The sequence below is a fragment of the Sturnira hondurensis genome, unplaced genomic scaffold (genome assembly GCF_014824575.4).
Source record: "Sturnira hondurensis isolate 20B ecotype Veracruz unplaced genomic scaffold, ASM1482457v3 Scaffold0017436, whole genome shotgun sequence".
Taxonomy (NCBI): Eukaryota; Metazoa; Chordata; class Mammalia; order Chiroptera; family Phyllostomidae; genus Sturnira; species Sturnira hondurensis.
Window position 1 is genome coordinate 18,104,754 of NW_028090067.1, and position 26,084 is coordinate 18,130,837.

At 52.2% G+C, this 26,084-nt stretch overlaps 1 protein-coding gene across 1 annotated transcript in view; it reads left to right on the top strand.

Annotated features, from left to right (window-relative positions):
- The first annotated feature begins 218 nt into the window (after positions 1–218).
- The window catches only part of SACK1F (scaffolding CK1 anchoring protein F), a 30,158-nt gene continuing 4,292 nt past the window's right edge, over positions 219–26,084 (top strand). The window contains exons 1-4 of the mRNA XM_037068444.1: positions 219–820; positions 20,304–20,471; positions 20,975–21,096; positions 22,359–23,041. Of these exons, the coding sequence (XP_036924339.1) occupies positions 326–820; positions 20,304–20,471; positions 20,975–21,096; positions 22,359–23,041 (1,468 nt within the window). The 5' untranslated portion in view covers positions 219–325. The remainder of the gene's footprint in view (positions 821–20,303; positions 20,472–20,974; positions 21,097–22,358; positions 23,042–26,084) is intronic.

The following is a 26,084-nucleotide window of genomic DNA, read 5'->3' on the forward strand; positions in this document are numbered from 1 at the left end:
TGGAAGCAGGCCAGAGGCCGCACGTGGGTCTACCCACGGCGGCGCTCCACGTTCCTGCCCACACTGGAGCTCCCGACCCGGGCTGGGCCCCGCAAGCCTAGGCCCTGCCGTCCCTGGGGAACCCCGAGGTCGTCCGTGCCTCTCGCGCCTGCAGAGGCCGAGGGCGAGGCGGCCCCTCCCCGCCCGCCCGACGGCCGCGCCCGCGCCCCGGCCCCCGCCGATTGGCCCACCTCGCGGCCAGGTGAGGCGCCCCGCCCCTCGGCGGCTCCAGGTGCGGCAGTGGGACCCGGGCCGCTGCCGGGGCGGAGGAGGGCGGCCGGGCACCATGGCCGAGTCTCAGCTGAGCTGCCTGGACGAGACCCACGTGAACGAGCGGGTGACCGAAGCGCAGGCCGCCTTCTACTACTGCGAGCGGCGGCGGGCCGCGCTGGAGGCGCTGCTGGGCGGCGGCGAGCAGGCCTACCGCGAGCGGGTCAAGAAGGAACGGCTTCGGGACTTCTTGTCCAGCCAGGAGCGCCAGGCCCTCCGAGCCTCCTGGAGCCCCTACGAGGACCCCGCCCCTACCGCCGGCCCCACCAACCGGGGCAAAAGCAAGGCCAAGGCCAAAGCCCCGCCGCAGGCCCCAGCAGAGCCCGGGGAGTCCCTGGCCTACTGGCCCGACCGCTCCGACACCGAGGTGCCCCCGCTGGACCTGGGCTGGACCGACACCGGTTTCTACCGCGGTGTGAGTCGTGTCACCCTCTTCACCCACCCCCCCAAGGAGGAGAAGGCGCCCCACCTCAAGCAGGTGGTCAGGCAGATGATCCAACAGGCCCAGAAGGTAGGCCCTGTACCCCGCCGCCTCGCGGGTGGGACCCCACGACCAGTCCCTTGGGATCAGGCCCCACCTCAGGGGAAGACCGCCTGACCACTTTGCCGGAAAATGGCCCAGGAAACCTCACTCACGTTGTGGGGCTGTGGTGAGGCCTCTAGAGGATGTTTGTGACCGAGTTGGCAAGTGACAAAGTAATGGACTGTCGTCAGTCATTACTGCGGGGTCCAGAGGCACTGGCTTCCATCTGCTGTGTCCCTGGTGAGTTTCTCTCCCACAGGATGAGTGTGGGCTTGTGGGGCCCTGTGGGGCCCACTCAGAGGTCCTGGTGATGCCTCTGTGCTACCCAGGGATTCACAAAACACATCTCTGGCCATTTTCTCATACAGTCTGGAGAACAACCCCAGGAAGCCCGTGGCTTGCCCTCCCCCAGCCCCACCCTAGCCATGCTGTTCTTGGCCTTGCTGCAGGGTCAAGGCTGGCTCAGCCCGGCTTATTTACACTCCCCGCTGGGCCCAGCACTAGAGCTCAAGCAGCCTGGAATCAATGAGAAATGTGTTGTGGCACCTACTATGTGCCTGGCTCTGTGCTGGGCATGTGGACAAGACAGGTCATTGGACTTCAGCTCAGGAAAAGCTCCCACTTGTCTAGTCTGCTGTGCCTGGGGCTGAAAGGAAGGGATGCTTGCAGGTTGGCTGATCGGAATATGGGTGGGGCTGGCAGGTTGCGGGGCAGAGATTTTAATCTCTGGGTAGGGTTTCCAGGTAAAATATAGGACATCTCATTAAATTTGAATTGCAGATAAATACCAGATAATTTTTTAGTGTTAATATGCCCCCAAATACTGCATGGGGCATACTGGTACTATACAGTTAGTCATTACATATCTGAAATCCAAAGTTAATGGGCATCCTGGTTTTTATTTACTAAATCTGGCTCCTCTCACAGAGATTTGCTAAGAAGCACCAATAATAGCCTTCAGTGTCCGATTCAGAATATACACCAGGAGCGGTGTGGATGTACTGTTCTAAGTCAGCTCAATGAGAGTGTTTGGAGTTCGGTTACCTCGAGACTGAATGGCCTGGCGAGACTGAATGGCCTGGCCAGGGGAGACTAACCTGAAAGACCGGTGGTGGAGCACCTCTTCCAGGAAGGGGTACTGATGCAGGTCACTGGTAGATGGGCCGCCAGGAGGAAGGGTTAACTTGCACTGTCTGTGTTTCCTCCCTCTCTTTCTAAGCAATTCCCCTTTGTCTGCCTGGTCTGCCTTTGTATATTGCATTCTGCCAAAGACAAAGGCAAGTTTGAACAGAGGAAAGTGGACGTGGGTGACTATTCTGCAGCAGGCTGCAGCTGAGGTCTGGGGTCAAGTCTTATCATACTAACAGGCCTCAGTTTATCCGTACTTATGTGCCTGTTTTTCTCCTTTGCTTCTTGCGACAACTGGGGGAAATGGGAATTTTCCTTGCTTTTGAATTCAAAACAGTTATTTGCCGAAGATCAGCATAGCTGGTAAGTGGTTGAGCCAGGATTCAAATGCCAAAGTCCTTGCTCTTGACCACTGTGACACTGTTCACAGCAAGATAATGGGTCCTCCGTTCCTGTCTTCTTGAAAAATTTCAGTCAAGAGACAAAGTGCAGTAAAACAAGAATTTATTGGCCTCGGTCAGCACACACGCAGGACAGTGGAACAAGGAAGGGCTTAGCGTAGGAGGAGCAACAGGAGAGCGTAGGCAGGGCTGCTTTAGCTCAGAGAGAAGTCAGAGTCCCCCTCAAAAGGGAGCCTTGGAGACAGACTCAGGGGGTTAACCCGGGAGGAGCTGCTGCTGCCCATTGCCTCCCTGGTTTGCAAGTTTCATGGGGATCCTTAGAGATTAGGAGGTGTGTGCATGTGGAGGAATAAGAGAGGAAAGGGAAAGGCGTGGGCATGTTCCCCAGAGGGAGAGCAAGTGCTGGGTCCTTTGTCCTGAGGGTTTTTCTCTCTCTCTTGCAGGTGGGAAACTTAGAGGAGGCCTCAAAGGAGGATCTCAATAGAATATTCATCAGTTTTCCGGGTGTGCTCTTTTTAGGGTCGTGGCTCCACTGATTGGTCAGTGCCACGGCAGAGGGTCATTAGTCAGTGCAGCTGGTCCTGAGGCACCCATGGCATTGCTTGTCTGGTTTTGCTGCCTTCCTGGGCCTGGATCTGAAGTACAGCTGGGGGTCTAGATGTTATCTTTAGGGAGGAAAATCGAGGGCATCTAAACTGCATGACCAGTGATATGAAAGGTCAAGGGACTCCAAACCACAGGGCCAGCGATGTGCTAGGGGAGGAAAGGTTACCCTGGGGGCAAGGTACTTGTTTTCCCAGTTTTAGCCAGTTAGGCACTTGGGGCTTTCCACTCCGGTGACCTGTACCTGGCTCATCGTTCTCACTGTGTTCAAGTCTGTTTGACTGCCTACGCACCCTGCTCTGGCCCGCAGTCTGAGGGTGGTGAAGCAGGGCTAAACCAAGGAGCTTGAATGGAATTAGCCCGGTCACAACCTGTTACAAGAAGGGAGAAGAGACAGGGTCTCTGCCCATTGGGGCTTATAGTCCCATGTGGGATGTCAACAGTCTCTTGTGTAATGGAGTCTTGTAAACTCTTTAAATATTTAACAACAGAAATGTTAACATTTGTGAGATGATCCAGTATTCCAATCCGTACATCTCTAACCAGTAGTTATTTCAAGAGTGCCTGATGTCTGTCAGGCGCTAGCCCTAGGGGGATATATTCTGTGGCTTTTGCCTTCCAAGAGTTAATTAAATGCTGGGGGATGTGCTCCAAGGAAGAGCTTTTGAGGCCTGATGTGCTTAATCTGGGAGGGCGTCCTGAGGGAGGTGAATTGCTGAGTTAAACAAGGAACCAGAAGGAAACCGGAAGGGACAATTTCTCCATAAGACAGTCAGGAGCAGGAGCAGGAGCAGGAGGGAAAGATTTTTGCTTGAAAACAGCAAGCCGCTCTGATTGGCAGAAAGAAAGACCTGTGCTGGTGGGAGCTGAGTATTGTGTGGGGCCTGGTATAGGGGTCCTAAAACTGGTCTCAAAGCAGCTGACCCCAGCCCAGGAACAAGCAGTTTCTGACCCTGTTGGTGCCCACTCAACTCTCAGGCCCTTTGGGCCCCCACTCTTCATCACTGTGGCTCACACCTGTACAGTACCTTCTTCTCAGAGTCCCTGTGAAGGAAGTAGGGCAGGTGAGGAAACTGAGGCACAGAGAAGGAAAGAGGCTTGCCCAAAGGCCACGTAGCTGGTAATAGAAAGACGCTGATCCTAGCTTCCGCTCCAAAGGCTACGCCTCTGACCACTGCACAACCCCACTCTTACCCCAACTTATCCAACTGGCAAGCAGCCCTCCATGGCCATTACTAGATTCTTCCTCCTTCCTTTTCACCCCAAAGTGTGGAGTTTCTTTGTTTCCAGTGAGTCTGGCTGCTGCAAGGCCAGATGGGGCAGACCGTGAGATGCTTCAAGTGCAGAGACAGGGTGACTGGTGGAGGAGAGACAGAGGACATACAGGACCAGTTGTGTGCCAGAGTTTTGCATTTTATCTCATTTAATCCTCAGAATACTCTCATGAGGTTATTCCGGAGTGAGAACAAGAAACTGAGGCTCTGTGGCCATGACTTACCCACCAAGCACAGCTGCAGACGAGTGAGGCTTCCCAGCCTGTGCCCAGGAATTCCAAGAAAGGAGCCTAACTAGGGGACACTTTGAAACTGTGATTGGGGGTTGGGGAGGAGAGGTGGGGAGGGCAGTGACCAGTAAGGAAACAGCCCAGCAGATGTGGAGGTGGGACCCACGGGGAAGGGGAGGAGGTCTTTGGGGCTGTCAGTCTTATCTGTTCTCTGGGCCTCTGCAAACATCAGAAGCCTCTCCGGGTCACACCAGGGAGCTGGCACGCAAACATTCGGCCATGTTTACTTGTGGGGCGGGGTTTGTCTTTTTGTGATTTTCCCCCCTTGAGTTATCCATTTATTTTAGTGTCACTGAATATTGTATTTTGTCAGCATAAACCACAGGTGGAAAGGATGCTTTCGGGATGCCAGAAATGAGTTCCCGGTCTGTCCCATATTGGCAGAAACGACCAGGGGAGGTTGCTGCCTCTTGGCCTGCTAAGATCACTGTAACTGCCAGGGGGCGGGCTTAAAGCAGGCCCACGTGGAGACTGGGAAACTCTTGGTGCGTACTTACACAGGCAGAGTGAGAGGCTCAAACAAGTGTAATTGGATGGGCTTTTGACTTGGAAGGATAGCACACTCATGGTCACTGGGCAGATATTTTGAGGTCTGCTGTGTGCTAAGTACTTCAGTAGAAGTACTTATTAAACTCACCTCTGCTCTTAAGTAGCCTAATAGTCTACCAAGCCATCATTATGATACAGTATAATGAGTGCTTGACTAGAGGGTGTGGCAGGAGGGCCACTAACCCAGCCCCTGAACCGGGTTAGGGCAGGACCTTTGATGCTTGAGGATCTGTCTGCAAGCGTGTCTGAACGCAGCAGGAAGAATGGATTGCGCCAAGCCTTCCACCCATCCTCCATGCTCCCTGGTGACCCGGTAACCAGCAGCCTCTATAGGCTGCTGGGCGGGTTGAGAGGGTTTATTTTATTTTATTTTGTGCTTCAGGGACAGAGCCTCCCCAACCCCCAAGACTGACCTTGACCTCTGCATTCCTGAGCCCCATTTCCTTTGAGCCTCCATCACCTTGTAAGGCAGAGTGCTAGCTTCTTTTCTGACTTCCTCTGAGGTTAAAAAGGTGAAATGACAGTACCTTCAGACCAACGACAGGGAAATGACACAGCTTCCTCAGGCCCCTGGTCAGGATTACCAATGACCCCACGAAGATTACAAGCACAACCCAGGAGAGGGAGGCAGCTGGACTGCTGGACGAGGCAGCTTTTATTAACCAGAAGCTGTTCCTCTTTTTGCTGTCGCAGTGGGAGGAATAGGCCTGTCTGGTTGATGTGGACGGAGGGGCATGGGTACCCAGGCCAGGGCAGGCCCTACCTCATCTTTGCCTGTTGATGTGTTTGTTCCCCTCAGGGCTCAACTCAGAAGTCACCTCTTTCTTGGCATTTGATCAAATTTTCAATCCAAAAGTGATTTTTTAAAAACATTCTCAGATGTGGCTCCTTGTTTGTGCCAGCCATGTGCCTGGCACACAGCTGGCTGCGGAAGAGCCCACACTCTCCTCAAGAACTGGGGGCTTTGGAAGAGCCAAGACCCCCTTATTCCTCTCTGTCTCCTTTGCAGGGCCCACAGGAGGTCAGTGATTTGTTTAAATGATTAGAAACTGTCTCTTATTGGCCACTGTCCCTCTCTGTCCGTCTAGAGAAGCAAGTGTCTCATGAAGTCCCCTGCTGAATGGCACACCCCCCGGGGGACCCCCTTTAATCACCATCTAACAAGCTGTCTGGCAACAGAGAGCGAGCTCTAAGGTGGGGGTGGGTCTGAGAGGGTCAGAGAGGTCTGGGGAGAGGCTCCAGGCAGGAGGCATGCTTGGCCACGGTAGCAGCCTTGTTGGAGGTCTGGGCAGCTGATCTGAGTGAGCAGCTGGGTATACATGCCCAGGGGGCGTGGTGAAGTCTTGAAGTCAGTGGCTTACAGCACCAGGAGACTCACCTCTCAGAGTGTACAAGGCAGAGCCTGTTCTGGGGCAAGCTTCCCGTGGGGGTGGGGGGGGGAGCAAAGCAGAGAACAAACAAGCCCAGGGTGGATCCCGGCACTGTCCTGAGCTCCCCCACCCCCGGGGCTGAGTCACTCCAGGGAGCCCTGTCTGCCCCCACCCCTGCCCCTCCAATACCTCACCACCCCAGGCACCATTAGCAGTCAGCTTCGCTGTCTTCCTGTTTGTTTTCCTTCCCCTTCTCCGAAATCCCTAGAGTCTGTGGACTTGCTTCTGATCCCCGAATCTTAGCCATGGACAAGAGGGTTTCTAATGATTAGTCTCTACCCAAGTTTCCAGTAATCTGTAAACTTGTCCTGGCATAGCTAGTTGGGTGGCCATCCTTCTGGTGGGCCCCTCCCAGTACTGGCTGGGCACGTGGACGGCTCCACGTACATGTCCTTTTTGTTCTGTTTTTTAGCAGTGAGTCGACAGATGGTTAGGGTGGGCTGGGGACCAGGGCTCCTTACCTTCAGGAGAGACTGTGAGTGTCCTTGAGTGCCCAGCCTGGGCGGGGGGTGGTTCCCGGGCTGCCTGGGAACTCCCCACACTTGTAGTTCACTCAACACGTTTTTCTGAGGACCCACAGTGTGCCAGGTTCCAGAAATACACATGAATAAATGGTGGACCCTGCTCTTAATCCTGATGGGGGAGATAAAAAGAAAATAAATGACAGGCTGTCAGGTTAATAACTATTATGTACTGAGCACTTAAATGCCAGGCATGTGTCAGCCCTAAAGAATGTATTATCATTTCATTAAATCTTCACAATGATCCATTTTACAGATGAGGAAATTGAGGGTCAGAGAGGATAAAGACATTCTGCTAGTAAGTGGTGGAACTGGATGGGGGCTGAGTTGAATCTGATTCCCACCAAGCTCCAGGGAAGCACAGGCCGCAGGAACTGACAGCCAGAGCAGCCAGGGTAGACGGGGAGGGTAGGCAGAGGGCAGGTGTGTGCACAGACGGAGGCCTGGGAACACTTAGATTCGCTCTATTACCCTCACTCCAATGCCTTCCTGACTACCTTCCCAAACCGAACCTGCCCTCGCACCCTCCACCCGCCTCGGGGGAGCCCCTCCTCGGCAGCTTCACCTGGTGATGGCCACAGAATTATCCTTGCTCCTGCTCAGAAACTCCCAGGCGAACTGCCAGCCCCAGTGGCCTTGCTCTGATGAGTCCACCGGGAAATACCTCAGCGGGTACTTTCTGAGCCCTGCCTTGCTCTGCCCGTGTATAGGACAGTGCTTGGAGGCCCAGGCCAGCAACCCAAACCAGCAGCGGGTCCTAAGAATTGTTTGTGTATCCTCATTGGATTTTTTTTAGCAGCTGATTTATCTTCCTAATTATGTTTAGCTTTAAGCTAATGTTAAAATGAGCTTGCATTAGATAATTTTCACTAATTAACACCAACTTAGTGCAGGGAAAGTCGTCCCAGAAGCACGCCGTGGGGCAGGGAGAAGCTGGCCTGGGATCTTAAAAGGAATTGCCACGTTCACTCCCTGGTGAATCATGTACAGCTCTTTACGGCTAAATGAGTTGACCTTGCTCGCATCGGGACAGTCTTCTTCTCTGGAGAGCCAGCCCGGGTCTCTGCAGGTCTCCTTCATCATCCTAGTTTGGGGTATGAGTGGAAAGAGTGATGGCCTCACAGGGTCAGACCAGCAGGGGATGAGCTCCAGTGGTGCGTGACAGGGAGGCACGACCCACGGGGTCGGGAACAGAGCCCTGCTCTGAGGCCAAGGGTCTGGGAGAAGAAGCCACCTGGCTGGGTAGAACTGGGCTCCAGCGGCTGCCAGTGCAGCAAGGGAGCCTGGTGTTTAATGATGTCTAATTAGTGAGCTTGAAACAATGTAACATGGCTACAGACAGCTGGGAAGCCTTGGCTAACAACGTGAAGATGCCCTGCTGGAGGGGTGGGGGCAGCCTGGCCTCCAAACAGAGAATAGGACCCCGTTGGTCTTGGCTCTGGCCTCTTGCCCAGCCAGGGCTCTGGTCCAAGCTGCTTCCACAGTTCCCTAGGGGAGGCCCCCCCTGCAGAGGGATTCTGTTTAGAGCAGTTACTGCCAGCCAGGCCCTGTGCAGGAAGGAAGGAATGACAGACAGGTCTCTGCCCTCCGCACCCTCCCCTGGCCCCCTAAGTGCTAGGACCCGGGCCTGGGCACACAAGCACCCAAGGAAGGGCACCCACTGCCCTGGGGCCTGGGGACAGAGCAGGGCCCTGGGACAGCCTCAGGGAAAGGGTGTGCCTCCCCACAGAGATAGGGTGAGGAGGGAGGGCGGAGCCTTGTGGGTGTGTTTGGAGAATTTACAGTGTTCATCAAGGGAGGGAGTAGGTTGGATATACTAGGAGGGCCTTCAGCCAGGCTGGGGGCTTGATTCTGCAGGCAGCGTGTTTGAGGTGGGATCCACCTACCTTCCCGGAGGGAGCATGATCAGGACTAAGAAGCTGGTGCCCCATCAAGCTGACCCTGGCACCCACTGTGTGCCCACACTGTCACACACAGAGAGGGGCAGAGCCCAGCCGCGGGGCACACCCCGTACTGGATTCCATCTAGCCATCACAACATTTGTTTGCATCCTCACCGGAACCCCAAGGCAGCCTCACTTTTCAGGTGGAATCAGAGGGGTTTCACTCACGGTCTTGCAGCGGCGTGGGACTCCAGACTCCGGTGTCAGCCCTCCCTGCTGTGGTGGGCTCTTGGGCTTCGGGGATTGGCTCCCCGCTGGTGCAGAAACTGGCGATGCTTCAGATGGGGCCCCTTGCAGCCTTGATGACCAAAGAAAGCCTCTGCTGTGTCCCCCACCCCCAGAGGTGAATTGCCCCCAGCCTCCCAGCAGGTTCTGCCCTGGCCCCAGAGCCCACCTCCCCGCCATCTCTACTCTGTCCAGCAGCAGCTTTCTTAGCGGCATCTGCCCACTGCCTGGGATGCGGGCATAGAGGCCCAGCATTTCTCCCCCAACAGCGCACAGCTCGATTCCTCTTCCCTTCGTCGGGCCGCCCTTCCCCTTGGTCAGTTCAAGCTCCACTTTTCTGGGCGTGTGGCATTACCCAGGCTTCAGTCAGCAGCCGGCTGGGCATGCTGGGCACAGTACTGAGCAAAAGGAAAACCTCTCAGCCTTGATGTCTGGGGCGGCTGCTGGCTCCCTGGGAGCGCCGGCATCCCCACACTGGCTCTTCCCGTCCCTCACGCCCTCTCCCCTCACGCCCCCTCCTCTAAAGCGATGGCCCTTTGTTCTGGGCTCCCTGTCCAAGGAGAGGGGAGGCCTTGGCATTTACCCACAGCTCCCCACAGGCTGAGCACAGTGCCTCCCACACCATCTTGCTTAAAACTCAACAACCCTGGGAAGGTGTCCCCCCACCACCCCCAGCATTTTAAAAGGAGGAAACTGAGGCTTAGACTAAATGGATTTAGTACAGAGCAGGGAGACTTGCTGCTTCCAGAGGGCAGATTCTCCTCCCAACACCAGTGGTTACGTAAAGTCTGTTCTATCCACCACCCGCACTCACACAGCACCTGAGGGGGAGGTGCTGTGCAAATGCATTTTCATAGCCTGCAGCATCAGAATCCCAGCACTCGCCTCCCTGGGAACGGCAAGGACTGCTCTCTGGTTCCAGAAGAGGTGACTACCCTGGGCTGCCAGACAGGTGCCTGACCACGTAGCCCAGCTGCTTCCCTCCCTGCCCCGAGGAATCTTAGGGTTTGTGTGTGTGGACTTAGTACCCTTCCCCTGTAGCAAGTCAGTTTAATGGCCCCTCATAACTGCACAGCTTTCCCTGGGGGTGTCCTGGGCATGATCTCATCTGATCTGCCCGGCAGGCACAGGAAGTAGGCAGGGGAGACATGGGGGGTCAAAGTCAGGCTCCAGGCTCACATGGGTCATCAGCGGGAAAGCAGGGATGTGCCTCGGTTGGCTCACTTCCTCCCCAGGAAGAAGTGACCGTCACCAGCACACCCCTGCAATGAGTAGGTTTGGCCTGTGACCTCTTGCTTTTCCCCACTGTGCAGCTAAGTGAAAAGGGGGCGGGTCTTTGCCAGAACAGCAGCCATATCTGCCCCAGAGCCTAGAGCTCCACGGCAGTAGGGCTGGGGAACCACTGAGGGAGAGGGTGGTGTAGTGCCGTTCTACTGATGTGTCTTGGCTTCATGTGACCAGAGGTGGCCTGGGGTCCTGGCCAGAGTACACCTGACCCCAGAGCCTGCTGTGACCCCATTCTCTGGGGGTGATAGCTCAGAGTGGGTTCAGAAGCCTGGCTTTAGTCCCACTTCTGCCAAGACCCAGATGGGGACCTTGACTTCCAGGCTAGGCTCCAGCTAAGTCTGCTCCTAGCTCTGAGGTTCTGCGCATCTGGAATGTCCCTCAGTGCAGGCGTCAAGTATCGCCCAGGTGCAGCCTGGGCCCTTGAGGTGGGCCCAGCTAAGGGGTTTGTGGAGCCGCCTCACAGCTCACGCTCCACTCACTGGCTTGCGTTCCAACACAGAGGACACAGTGTCCTTCTGTAACCTGCACAGAGGCACCTGCTCTATGTGCCAGTGGCAGCCCTGCCTCCCAGCCTAATGTCCTCAGTGTGGACCGCTACCCCTTGGTGAAGTACTGTCCTCACTTGTGGGCTGGCTGCTCCTTCAGCATTTTAGGTGGGTGGAGCGGAGGCAGAGAGGCCAGATCCCAGAGCTGTGGGCTCAGGCAGCAGTCCCGAAAGGTACCAACTTCATTTCCCTTCTCTATGCCCTTGAGGAAGAACTTGAACTCTGCCTTCCAGCAAGACAATTGAACACAGAATCTTGCTCAGCACACTTTTCTCTCTCCTTCCCAGTGCCTTGTCATTTGTGAAATAAAAGAGATAACTGCAAACCTATACCCACACCCTACAAAGAAAACAGTAGGCACAAAACAACCTCGATTTAGACATTCATTCCACAAACATGGAGAACTGGCTTGGGGTTGAGGTGTCCCCAGAGGGCAGAGATTCAGAGAGAAATCAGATGATCCCTGCCACCCAGGAGCCCACAGCCCAGGAAGAGACAGAGCCACTCAGCAGATATTACACTGCAGATGGAGTCAGGGAGCTCTGTTATTTGCTGGAAGACAGTGTGGGCAGGACAGTGTGGGCAGGAACTTTATTGGGGGGTAGAAGTTCAGGAAGTTCTTGGCTGAGATGCATAGGTATTTCCGAGGGGTGTGGAAAGGGTGAGAACAGAAGGACTCGAAATTGCCTAATATGTGTAGTGGCTCTCAAAAGACACTGGTGGGGGGTGGGGGGATGCTGTGATTTTTGTCCCCAAGAAACATTTAGTAATGTCTATGCACATTTGGGGGGGATTGTCACCATTTGGGATGTTGCTGCTGGCATGCTGCTAACATCATGCAATGCACAGAACAGCCCCACACAACAAAAATCCCTGGCCCTGGTCGATATTGCCGAGAAATCCTCTGTTAGGGTAACTGTAGGTCATCTACACGGCTGCTGACAAGGGCAGAGGAGGCCCTTCAAATGCCAAGTTAAGGGTTTGGACCTCTCTCAAGGGCCATGGGACCCAGGGGTTCATCAGTCTCTTGTTTTGGTGGGATCATTGCTGTGGAAAATGAATTGGAGTGCAAAGATGGAGCAGGAAGAGGAAGCTATTCCAGAAGTTCAGTAAGAAATGGGGGGTGGGGGGCTGAGATTCAACAGCAGTCCAGTGGGAACAGAAAGGAGTTGACCTGGAGGAGGTGCATGGAGCCAGAGGTCCTGCTCGACTCGGTGGTTGATTGGATTTAATCTGTGGGTGCACCCACACTGAGAGGGTGCTGATTTTGCAGGTGCCTGTGGGCGCTGAAGTTTGGCCTAGATCATCTAAACACACCAGGGGCTCCAGGCACTGGCTGTCTTGTGCCGTGGGTTGCATGGGGGAAGGTGGAGTCCTTTTTCTTATTTTTATTATCTGATGGTAATTAAGGAGTGGAGAAAGAGAACCTGAAAAGCTGGCAGTTTAATTAAAGGTGAATGACAGGTAGAGGGGACTTTTGAGGGTCCCTAGCCCACCCTGCTCTCCCACTCCCCCACTGCAGCAGGATATCAAAGCAAACACCCCATGAGAAGTGACAGCATCAGAGCCTCTTTGCCGGAGCCTGTGACACCTTCTAAAAACTCCTGCCACCTGGAATTAACCTCTCTCCCCCATGCCGCTCATCAGTGGGTGGCCCAGTAAAGGACTCTGCGAGCCTGCCTAGGGAAGGGGGTGACCGTTTTCTGCTGATGAAATCCGTCTCCCCTGGTCCAGAGCCTGTGACGTCCTTTTAAAACCCGATTTTTCACTGACACAGGGAGTCTTGAAGTTAGGTTTGGCTCGGAGGGTCACGTGGTGCATTAAACACCCGGGCAGAGGGAGGGGGAGCTGGTTTTCCCAGGCCTGGTGCTGTGGAGCTGGGTGTCAAGAAGGAGCCCTGGGAGACCAAAGCGGAGGGTAATTATCACCTACTCTCCACAACGAGATTGTAGGAGTCAGTGAACAATTGATTTTTTTCCTACTATACATAGTTCACTGTTTAATTGGTGGTGACACGGATGGCTGGCTCCCCCCAGGGTGCCGCAGACCAAGCCTCCTTAAAGCCTCGGCCCTGGGATTCTCGCTCTCCAGTTTGTTATCCTCTCACCTCACAGGCTTCTCAGGTGGGGCCAGGGCAGCCGTCTCCTTGTCTGTTCTTTCAATCACAGAATAAGATACAGAAGCCCAATGAGCCAGTCAGGCAACCCTTAGTCATATATTGAGAGTCAGCCTTAAGCTGGACACCGTGCGGAGTTTGGAAGTGAGCAGATGATGGACTCTGACCTTGGGAGGTGAGACACCAGGAACCCTCCAAGATGGTGGGAAGCCGTGTTCTGATGGAAGGAAGCCTGAAGTGTCTTGTTAAAACCCTCTGTAATGAAGCCCAACCTGGCCAGCCATGCCTACCCTGAACTGTTCCCGGCCAACTGCTTGTTTTTGCTTACTTGAGTTTGCTTTGGACCTCCCATGCTGAGCGGATGGTGAACCTCAGTTCATGCTCCACTGCCATCATCAACCCCCGGAAGGACCTGCCTTGCTTGAGCTGCTCCTTCCCTCCCATGCCATTCTCCTCCTATAGGCAGCCATCCTTGACGTGTGTAGCACATGTCCTTGGACATGTCTGTATCCTTGAAAAACATGCAGTGTTATTTTATTTACATGAGTGATATTAGGCTTTAGATCTCTATCCTCTAGCATTTTAAATCAAACCATTCATTTTTAAGAAAACTATTCAAGTTCTGTATGCAGAACTAGTTCATCGCTCCTGCCTGCTACTTTGTCATATGTGTTCCTTACTGTGACCATATACATTCTTCTAGAGATTGGCTTCTGAGTCGTTACCAGCTGTCTGTGTCCCAAAGAGAGCTGCAGCTAATGTCTTTGTTCCTGCCCCTTCGTAGGCTTGTGCAAAGATCCGAGAGGTCCCCTGGGTGTGGGGCCAAGAGTGGCACTGTTCACTGGAGTTACGCAGATCCTTAAATCCACTAAGATCTCTCCCTTGTTCTAGGGAATGGCTGCACCGGTTTTCCCTCCCGCCAGCAGTACAGGAGGGTCCCCTTTCATTTCTTTGCTTTAATTTGAACTTTTCTGATTGTTAATGAGGTCTGCTGCTCTTTATATACTTATTAGCCATTCAAGTATCTCCTCTGGGAATTGCTGATTCATATCCTTTGCCCATTTTTCTAATTAACTTTCTGTCTTTTTCTTCCCAATTTGCAGGGATCCCAGGCCTGGTTACATAACTCAGTTGGTTAGAGTGTCATCCCAGTACATCAAAGTTAATACACATACAAGAATCAACCAATGAATTCATAAATAGGTGGAACAACAAATCAATGTTTCCGTCTCTCCGTCTTCCCTTCCTCTCTTCTAAAGTCAATCAATATTTTTTTTTAACTTGCAGGGATCCCTTGTATATTGTTAATTCCTTTAAACATTGTAGACATTGTAGATACCATCTCCCTGTCATCCTTCAATTACCTTTGTCTATGATATCATTCTTGGAACAGAAAATCCCTAAGTTGTGGAATGCATCTTTTTAAAATTTTATTTGCCTTAAGATGTATGTTTTTGGAATCTTAAGAAATCCTTCTTACCTATTCCCTGAAGATATTTGCCTACAGTTCATCAATTCCCTTATTAGTTTTATCTTTCACATTTAGGTATTTAGTCTACCTGAAATTCACCTTTATACATGGTGTGAGGTAGCCTTTCTTGTAGGGACCCACTTTATTTTTCTCTGTACAGTAAGCCAATTTTCCCAATAGCATCTACTGAACAGGATCCTTTATCCACTGAATTGTGATTCTGCCTCTATAAGACAAAACTTTATGCATGTGTGTAGGTACATGTATGTTTCTGGTCCCTCCAATCTTTTTTTAAATATATTTTATTGATTATACCATTACAGTTGTTCTATTCCCCCCCTTCATTCCCCTCCACCCGCACACTGCCTCCCCCACCATTCTCCCCCCCTTAGTTTATAACCACATGTCTCAAGTTCTTTGGATTCTATATTTCCCCCACTATTCTTGCCCTCCCCCCTATCTATTTACTACCTACTGTCTATGCTATTTTCTGTACCTTCTCCCCCCTTCTCCTCCTCCCACTCCCCTGTTGCTAACCCTCCATGTGTTCTTCATTTCTATGGTTCCACTCCTGATCTAGCTGTCCTCTTGGTTTGCTTTTGTTTTAGGTGTGGTTGTTAATAACTGTGAGTTTGCTGTCCTTTCACTGTTCATATTTTTCATCTTCTTTTTCTTATATAAGTCCCTTTAGCATTTCATATAATAAGGGCTTGGTGATGATGAACTCCTTGAACTTGACCTTATCTGAGAAGCACTTTATCTGTCCTTCCATTCTAAATGAAAGTTTTGCTGGATAAAGCAATCTTGGCTGTAGGTCTTTGGATTTCATGACTTGGAATACTTCTTTCCAGCCCCTTCTTGCCTGTAAGGTCTCTTTTGAGAAATCCGCTGACAGTCTGATGGGTACTCCTTTGTAGGTGACTGTCCCCTTATCCCTTGCTGCTTCTAGGATTCTCTCCTTCATTTTAGTCTTGGCTAATGTAATTATGATGTGCCTTGGTGTGTTCCTTCTTGGGTCCAACTTCTTTGGGACTCTCTGAGCTTCCTGGATTTCCTGGAAGTCTATTTCCTTTGCCAGACTGGGGAAGTTCTCCTTTATTATTTGTTCAAATAAGTTTTCCACTCGTGGCTGTTTCTTTCCCCCTTCTGGTACCCCTATAATCCGGATGTTGGAACGTTTAAAGATGTCCTGGAGGTTCCTAAGCCTCTCCTCATTTTTTTGAATTCTCATTTCTTCATTCCTTTCTGGTGGGATGTTTTGTTCTTCCTTCTGGTCCATTCCATTGATTTGAGTCCCAGTTTCCTTTCCATCACTATTGGTTTCCTGTACATTTCCCTTCATTTCAATTAGTTTAGCCTTCATATGTTCTTCTAATTTGTGACTGTAATCAACCAGTTCTGTGAGCATCCTGATAAATAGTGTCTTGAATTGTGCTTCTGAGAGGCTGGCAATTTCTCGGTCGCTGAGAGTTATTGGCTCTGGGACTTTGAGTTCTTCTTGCGCCATCTTTTGGGCTGTTCGTGCCTGTTACGTATCAGGATTGGAGCCCTAGGTGTTCACCAGAGCAGGGCAACTAAGTCACTGGGTTGTGACGCTGTATGTGGGGGTGGGGTCAAAGAGGAACAATGGTGTCTCATCTGCTGCCTCCCGCTGAGGTCCCCACAGATGAGGCAGCTGCCACGTCACCGGGGCCCGCGAGTTTTGTCCCACTGCACTCGAGTGTGCCACCGCCATCAGCCCTCACCCCCTGGGGCCTGCGTGGTCTGTCTCACTGTGCGCGAATGTGGGACCGCGGTCAGTCTGCCCCACACCCTGACTGAGTCTGGGCCACTTGCACGCCTAGGTCGGGGGACCTGTCCTGCCCGACCCTGCTCCACTGCTGGCTCCGCCCCTATTACCGTCGGGTTGAACGGTTAATTGTTGTCGGACTTCCGTATAATTCAATTTTCTGTTCTTTGGCTGTGTCTTTGTTCTCCAAACCTTTGTTGTATTCAAACTTGGTTGTGGGAGAAGGCACAGTGTTTCCACCTATGCCTCCATCTTGGCAGAAGTCCCTGGTCCCTCCATTCTGTTCCATTCTTCTGTCTGTCAGCTCCTTCCTACCTCAGTACCACAATTCTTACTACTGTGGCTCTGCAGTACATCTTATTGGTGGGACAAGTGTCCCTTTTTAGCTTTTCTTTTTCAAAATTGACTTAGTTCCGAACACCTGGCTGGTGTAGCTCAGTGGATTGAGCGTGGGCCTGCGAACCACACGATCACGGTTCAATTCCCAGTCAGGGCACATGCCTGGGTTGCAGGCCAGTTCCCAACAGGGGACTCATGAGAGGCAACCATACATTGACATTTCTCTTCTTATCTCCTTCCCTTCCCCTCTAAAGATAAATAAATAAAATCTTTTTAAAAAATTGACTTAGTTCCCAATTTTAGCTTTTCTTTTTCAAAATTAACTTTTCTTTTTCCAAATCTTTTTTCTTCCTCACATGTTAGAAGTGGTTGGGTTCCTCAAAAATATTTACTGAACTCTTATTGAAATTGCATTGGATTTTTTAAATATGGAAGAATTGGATTTTTAAAATGTCAACTCATATTCACCATGCACATGATTTATCTCTTCTTTTATTCACTTATTTGAACAGGTGTTTTAATAGATTTTAATACATTTCTCCATAAAGGTACTAATTCCTAAATACTATGTGCTTAAGTAGCAGTTTTGAATGGATCTATTTTCTTTTCTCTTTCAATCAATTTTCTCTAGTAGAAGAATGCTATTTGTTTTTGTAAGTTTTTTTTTTGGATCTGGCAATGTTACTGAAGCCTCTTGTTAATTTTAATAGTTTTTTCCTTCATTGTACTGGGTTTTCTATAAAAGTATCATCCCTAAATACTGGTAGTTTTGTCTCTTCTAGTCCTTCTAGCTCTTATTTCTTTTCTTGTCATATTGCGTTGGTTAGGACTTCCAATACTTTGTTAAATAGTAGTGATGATAGTACTTTTGACTTGCTTAATACTTAAAGGGATTGCATCTAAAGTTTCTCTGTTAATGTCCCTTCTATTCCTAGTTTTTTTGAGAATTTTAATCATAAATAGAGATGTAGTGTTATCAAATACTTTTTAAAACTTAAGACAATGTATAATTTTTCTCTCCTCGACACCATAAATGTTATAAATTAAAATGATGCATTTTCTGATATTGAATTGTTCTTACATTCCTAGGATAAACTGTACTTGATCACGCTGTACTATGTCTAGTTCACTTTTAATGACTACCCATGTCATTTTTACTTGCAAGTTCATCAATGTATAAATACTTTTTACCATTTTTACTATTTTTGAAAAAGTACGAATTTCTTTAAAAGTAAATATGTCTATAGTTATTTCTCTCTTTTCACTCAATATTTTATTTGCACATCCTCTGTTTTGTCAGTCTCACTAGTAGTTAGTCTCTCTCGTTTAGCCATTTTAAAAAGTCAGTTTTTTAAGGGTTTTTTTGGGGGGGGTTGTTTTTTTTTTAATTTAATTGTTGTTCAAGTACAGTTTTCTGTCTTTTACTCCCATCCCAGCCCACCACCCCCATGGGGTTTTGGGGGTTTTTTTGGATGTTACAGCTGTCCCATCTCTGTGAGCCAGTATGATACAGTGAAATGAAGACTGTGGAGTCAGTCAGACCTGAGTTCAAGTCCCTGTTCTGCTATATGTTGTGTGACCTTGAATACATTACTTTGCCCCTTCGTATTTACATCCTCATCTGTAAAATGGGAATTATAGTCCTTGTTGTGAGGATTAAATTAGAAAATTTTCCTAAAGCCCCTGGAACAATGTGAGACACGTTAAGTGTTCAGTGCATGTTAATGCCTGTCCTCAGGGCCTTCCTACTGTTTTCTTTGCCTGAAATGCCCACCTCCTCAGTGCCCACCAGCTCGTGTGGCACCTGTGTGCAGGTTAGAAAGGGTGTCCCTTCCTCAGTGCTCACTGACCCCGCAGCCCAGTGCCATGTGCACTGTACAGCCTGCACACCCACGCATGGCAGCCCTGCCCGCTTCCCTGCTCCGTTTCCCTCTCCTCCCACTTCTCATGGAGCCCCAGGTTGCCCATTCTTTGGGTTTCAGCTTCCTCGCCGAAGCCTTTCTTATACTCCCCTCACAGAGAGTAATTGATCTATCAATCTCTCTCCCTCCATCCCTTCTTCTCTTCACGCCCCGCCTCCCCGAATTCATATCACATGCTATTTGTGCATCTCTTAAAGGTATTTATTTCATTTAAACTTATGCCTTATTTATTTTGTGCAAGTGTCTTATTGTTTCAACTGGACTAATTCCTTAAAATTAGGGATTATGGCTCATCTTTAGGTCCTCCTTCTGACAGGTCAGCTCAGTAAATGTAATTTGTATGAATGATTGAGTATTAAATGCAGGAGCTAAGAACCTTAAATAATAGTGTGTAGATGTTGTTGGGGGTGGTTCTTTAGAGGCAGGAGTCATGGTAAGGCACATGTGTGAAGGTGATGATTAAGGGGTGATGATGGCATGGGGGGTGCCACATACTGAGTTGACCACCTGCCAGGCATTGTGTTAAATGCTTTCACAGTTTGTTGGTCTAAGCCCTCATGACATCCCTTTGAGAGAGGTGCTTCTACCAGCTCCATTTTGCTGCCAAGAAAACAAGGGCTCTGACAAGTCAGCAGTGAGCTGGTCCCAGGCCTGGTCTGTCTGACTTCAGAGTTCAGGCTTTCAGTTCCAAGGACTAGCAGATGCCTCAGGCACACGGCAGCCACTGGTTATTGAGGACTCACACCGTGCCGGGCACTGTGTTGGATGCTTCTCAGACTTTATCTGTGATCTTAATGGTGAAAGTACTGAGCATTCCACTTTGCAGATAAGGAGGCTCATCAAGATCGAGTGACCTGCCTAAGGTCACATAAGTGAAAATGTCACATCACCAGATCTCTCTGACCCCAAGGCCTGCCCTTTCTTCTGTGTCCCTGCACAGTGCTTGGGGCCAACAAGAAAACCCTTGCGCTGGAGCTGGGCCCAGGGCGTGGGGGCGGAGTGGGAAAATGAAGGAAGCTAAAGTCAGAAAGGCCAGTCTCGCTTTCCAGCATGGATAATCGGGACTGGCTTTTGGAAATCAAGGGTCCTAGGTAGTGACCCCTGATTTGAGGACGGAGTGGGATGGCCTGGACCCCTGGAAGCCAGGGGAGTCCAAGCTCACTGGAACTCTGCCCGGATGGGCCCTTCGGGAAGCACAGGGCTTCTCCCTCAGCTCTGCCCTCAGGGAGGCTGCAGGGAGATCAAAGCGCCTGCAGAGGAAGTGGTGTTGGAGCAGATCTGCAGCCATTCCCTGCCTCTCCGTGATCGCTGCTTCCTGAGCCTGCCTTTCTCCATAGGGCGCCCGAGCAGCTGTCCTGAGCCTCTAGGTCTCCCCCATTAGGCTTCTGAATAGCTGCTGGAGAATCCTTCTGGTGGAGTGGTGGGGTTTGTCGGGATGGCCCAGAGCAGAAAGCCCATCTCCTGGGCTTCGATGTGCTCCAACATGGGTGAGGATGTGAAGAACCCAGGAGAGGTACAGATGGGGTTTTTGACTCTCGGCCACCAGTTACCCCAGGCCCAGCTGGTCCCCTCTGGGCCAAGGTGTGTGCCTGTAGGTGTGTAGTCACCATGTGCCTCACCAGTGCCCTTCCCCACCCAGGTCATCGCTGTGGTCATGGACCTCTTCACAGATGGCGATATCTTCCAAGACATTGTGGATGCTGCCTTTAAGCGCCGGGTCCCTGTGTACATCATCCTCGACGAGGCAGGCGTGAAGTGTTTCCTGGAGATGTGTCAGGGCCTGGAACTCGCTGACTTCCGCATCCGGGTGAGTTGTACCACTGTGGGGGTGTGCGAGGAGTGGGAGTTGAGGAGGAGGCCTCTCCTGCCCTTTCTCTGCCTCTTCTCCAGTTCAGGGCCTCAGATGAACATCAAGGCCTCAGCCGCTTTCTGTCCAAACCCTTGTCTCATGTACTGATAACCCTACATTGCATACAAGGCTGCTGAGGCTAAGGAGGCAGATCTGGCCCAGTTCTAGGGTGGTCAGCCTGCTGTCCAAGGTCAAAGCTGGGGCTGTGTTTCTCTTCTGGGGAGCTCTGGGAACAGGCAGAAACCACCCTGAGCTTATCCACTCCCAAAGCAAGATTTGCTGACTTCCTCCTGCTCCCGCAACAGGGTACCACCTGTAAGAGAACCAGAACTTAGTGCAGACAGGAGCCAGCAGGCAGGGTCCCGGGGACAAGGGGCTCCTTCCCAGCCCCAGCAAAGACCTGGTTCAGAGCCTCGCAGGCCCCAACCTGGGTGACAGTACCTTTCTTCTCTTCTCAACAGAATATCCGTGTCCGTTCTGTGACAGGCGTTGGCTTTTACATGCCCATGGGGAAGATCAGGGGGACCTTGTCATCCAAGTTCTTAATGGTAGATGGTGAAAAAGTAGCCACGGGATCTTACAGGTGAGTTGGTCCAGGTCAGAGAAGGGCCTGCGAGGCCTTTACTCATTGTAGGAAATGTCTGTATTTAGGAAAAGGCTGGGCTGGAACCTCGATGGTCTTAGGCTGAAGAGGTATGGTCTGACCCAATGGCAAAGAAGAACCTCCTGCCCAGTCCCTTCCCTCAAACTTTGCGGCCACTGGATTATTCCAGAAAGAGGGTCCACTCTTGTTGAACATTAAGCACATGCTTTTCATGGTCCACAGCAAATAGTTGGGTTTATTATATTTTATTTTATTTTTCACTTGAGAAGGGAAGGGAGGGAGAACAAGAGGGAGAGACATATTGATGTCTCTCGACACCAGAGAAACCTCGACTGGCTGCCTTCTGTACACGCTCTGACTGAAAACCTGCAACCCAAGCGTATGCCCTGACTGGGAATTGAACCAGCAACCTTTTAGTTTGCAGGACGAAGCTCAGTCAACGGAGCCACAGGAGTCAGGGCAAATGGTTGCACTCTGAGGCTAGTTGTTAGGCGGGAAGAGCAAGAAGCAGAATGGAACCTATTTGGGAAAGAAATATGAGGGTGTAGTGTGGAAGGAATGTCTCCCAGATTCTGATTCAGAAGTAAGTAGCCAGGAACACAAGAGGCTATGTCTGAGCGGGTGTCTTCCCTCCACATCAGTGGAAATCTAGGCACAGAAAATAGACCTGGGCACCTGGCACAGTTATAAATGACGTTAAGTCCTCTTACCTGCTTAAAATATGGGGTTTTACAGATGCTCTGTGCTCTAAAAATTCAGCACAGAACCAGTAAGGAGTAGAGCGATGTTAGTAATAGTAGCGGCTGCAGTGACTACTTGTTAAGTGTGCGCATTATGCCAGCTCCTGAACTGAATATTCTATTACACACGTTGTCTCCCTCGAGCCTCACCACAGCTCTGTGCTTGTGCACTGGGGAGCCCCTTGCACGAGGCAGGCAGGATAGACACCAGGCTGAACCCAGGCCTGACTCCTCATGTCCTTGCCCGGCACCCACTGCCTGCTTTCTGCAGTGGAGGCCAAGACCTGGAGAAAAGTGGGGGTTGGGTCAGTGGAGGGACAGCACCCCGATGCAAAGGTCCAGCAGTGCCTTCCACCAGGTAGCGAGGCATCCTGCCTCGGTGGTAGGTCAGGCTGGTGTGGGGACAGCAGGGTGTTGAGATGGGCTTGCCCTGGGGCTGCTGGCACAGCAAGGTCACTGGCCTGGCACCTGAGTCCTGCTTTCCTGTCCCCACATTCCCAGGTTCACCTGGAGTTCCTCCTACACGGACAGGAACCTTCTCCTCCTCCTGACAGGGCAGAACGTGGAGCCCTTCGACGTGGAGTTCCGGGAACTATACGCTATCTCTGAGGAGGTGAACTTGTACCAGCTGCTGGGCCTGGCAGGAGGTGCAGGCAGGATCGGCCTTACCTCCTCCACTGTGGCTCGAAAACTTATCAACCCCAAGTACGCTCTGGTGTCAGGCAGCCGCCACCCACCAGGGGAGATGATGCGCTGGGCTGCCCAGCGGCAGCGGGAGGCGGGCGCCAACCCAGAGGGGCAGGAGGAGGGCAGCAGAGGCGAGTCAACCCGGCGGCTGGAGACCTTCCTGAATGACTTGTTCACACTGGAGCAGGTGCTGCCCCCTGTGGAGCCCATACCCTCGAAAGAGCTGCGTCAGAAGGATGGCAGGGTGGTCTCTCACCTACACGTGGACCTCAAACCCCGAGGAGAGCTTGCCCAAAATGGCAAAGGAGAAGCTTCCAATGGGGAGGCCACCCCAGCCAAGACAGGCAAGCGCTTTAGCTACAGGGTCTTTAGTCGCCGGGCCAAGAGGCCTGCAGCGCCCAATGGCATGTCCAGCTCCCTCTCCACCGAGACCTTCGCCGAGGCAGAGTTTGTAACGGGAAAGAGGCCCAATGACAGCTGCAGTACCAGCGCCTCAGGTGAGCCCCCGCAGCTCGGGCCAGGGCGCCCTCGCCTCTGCCCCTACTGAGAGCTTCGCCTCATAGCTGCAGAAAGGCAGCGTGCTGGCACGGAGAGAGCCGAGGTCTGGGGCGGACGGTCCCCACTGCCCGCGCTGCTCTGGCTTTCACCTACCTCGTGGCCTTGGGCCAGCCCCTGCAGGTCTGCGTTTCTGTTTCTTCTCTGAAAGAGGAGAATGATGCCTTGCCCAGCTGTCCTGGGGATATAAGGTGCTAGGACGGTGCTGGGCATGGGGTAGTCTGACCTAGAGGCTTGGAAAGTCTCTCCTTTGTAAGTGAAGCCACAGAGTCGCCACGCAGCTGAGTGGCAGGGTTGAGGCTTGGCCCTGCCTCTGAGCCTAGGGCTCAGTCTAGCAAAGCTTGTTCCTTGTCACCAGGATCGGACCTGGTCAAACACACCCCACCCTCACCTGTGCCCCACCGACGCTCTGACCCACTTTCCTTGTTTCTCTTGTAAATAGTTTGCCTTGGTTCCTCCCTTCGTTTATTTGATAAATGTATTTGCCTTGCTGCTTACCTCCGGGAGAGATTGTTCCTGATAGTGATGTTTTTCTGGCTGTTTCTCTGGGATCCCCTAGAGGTCCTAGCCTTTCTCTCTCTCCAGAGCAGGTTCCAGTGTGGCTTTTCCAGAGGCTGGTGGTGACAGCCAGCACTCCTGCTGGTGCCTTTTCTCACATCAGCATCTCTGAGTCTGAAAGGTTTCCATGTGGGGATCTCTCCTTCTGTGGCTGTGGGGCCGAGCTGCGGTGAGCCCAGGCTCCATGGCCAGCCAGGTGATGATGGCAGGACCTGGGGTCGTGCCTGGGGCAACCTGAGTCCTCCCAGGACTCCCGCATCACCAACAGCCCCTGCTTGGACCTGATAGGGAGTGGCTTGAAGGAAAGAATCTTCATTTTCTTCCTCTCCGCTCGCTCCACAGCCCCGCTACAGAGACTGACGTACTCTGTGCTTCTTACAGATAGGACAGGCGTGGGAGTCCCAGTGAACGTGGGCATGCACAGCACCAGTGCTGTGCCACCTAGTGAAAGCTCCTTCACTAGGTGCTTTCTCTCTCACTTGGCCCTCACAACATCCTCGATGGTGGTAGATGGAGGCTGGGACAGGTGAATTTATGGGTCTCCAGGCACAGTACGTAGTACTGGGGTGAGGACTCAAACCAGGCAAGGGCCTGTGTCCTATCAGGACAGGGGGTGACTGGCCCAGTCCCATTTCCCCTGGGCTCCCCAGCTCCCCCAACACCAGATGCTGCTGCTGCTTTGCACCTCTTTTTGGAGGCAGGGTTGCCATGGTGAACACCTGGCAGGGAAGGGAGGGGGAGGGGCAAGCCCAACCACAAAAGGGGCCATTTTTCAAGTCCTGATGGAGGTGAAGTGGAAGCCTTCTCTTCCTTCAGCCCCTCACCCTCAGATGCTGTTTCCATAGAAACGAAAGGTCCATTGTCTTGTCCCTTCTTGCCTTTCACGACTCTCTCAGCATCCAGCTCCCTGCTTGGATGACTTGGACAGTCTCTGCTCGGTTGTACCACTCACATGGTGCTCAGCAGCCAGCCAAGTAGACCTGGACTGTGCCCTGGACTCCTGAGAGCCTGACACCCAGAGAGAGTGCGACACTCAGAGAGAGAGTGAGAAAGGAGGGAGAGAGGACAGCAAACTCAGGAGTCACATAAAGGGGTGCCCAACACTACTCCTCCTCATTCTTTAGAAGTGGCCTTGTCCAGCGCAGCCCCACCCCCTTGGGTGAGCAGCCAGTACCCGAGGGCCTTACCTTCAAGTCCCTAATGAGACCTTTTCTCTTCCCACTGCTTTCTTCCCACAAAGGCACAGCGAGAAACAGGAATTCTCATCCTCTAGCTAGGCTGCCTCCTCTCAGTCCCTAGGGGCTAGATCGCTAGGACTCTGTGTGCCTGAGGGTCAGGCTCCTAGCGCACAGCATGGGGACTGCCCCCCCCCCCCCCCCCCCNGCCCAGCTTGGGGCCTGCCCCCCCCCCCCCCCCCGCCAATGCACACATGCACAAGGGTTGGCACTGGTGATCCTGGTGCACTTGGAATTGTCAGCTGGGAGGAAATCACTTTGCCGCTACCTGAGGGTCCCCACCTGCTGGACACACCCTTTCCTGGGGACAGGTGTGGTCCAGGGCAATTTCCCAGGGCAGTTTCCTGGTTCAGAAGAGAGGGGTTGAGCCAAGGAGGGATCCCAAGGTCCCTTTGGGCTCTGATTCTGACCCTGCCCTTCCCATCTCTGCTGCCCTCTTGGCAAGGGAGAGAGCATGGGCTGGTGACAGGGTAGGTGAAAGAGAAACAGAAAAGCTAAGCATGGGCAGCCTGTAAAATTGCTTGATAAGTAGTATATAGTTGTGAAACATGCAAATTTTGTAAACCCAAGTGTAGTCTTTGGGAGGACCTTCAGAAATCCCTTCCTTTAGGTCTGGGATTGTGGTGGAGTGGGGAGGCGGGTGTGCTCCCTGATGGTATGAAGGCCCATAGCCCCCTCTACTGGCGGAAGCTGAGCACCTTTTCCTTCCGGTTTTTCCCTCCGCTGAGAACGTCCTCCTGCTCCAGGTGCACTCTGCGCGTTTGCACCTGGGCAGAGAGTCCATCCTGCCCTGGGGATAGAGCACCAGACCTGCCCTGGGGATAGAGCTCCCTTCCTCAGGGAATTGTGGTCCCCAAAGAGCCTTGTTGAGATGCAGGGAGGGCTCTGTAGTGCTGGGCTGGGCTCAGGGATCTGAGTTTTAAGCAAGTGCCCTGAGTGTTTCCCATATGGAGGGTCCCCAGAGCAGCAGATTACTGTGACACTGGGACAAGGCCCCACCCTCGGGGCTGCCAGGCTGGGGAAGGAAGTTCCAGGTGACATCCTGAAGCCCCTCCCAGCTCCCCCCTGGAAATCGATGAGAAATGGCCCACACTCTTGGGCACGGTTAAGAGAGGGAGGTAAGGCGCAGACTGGCGCCGAGCACCTGTGCTGGGCGGACGTGATGCGAAGTGCTTCCACACAGAACTCACAC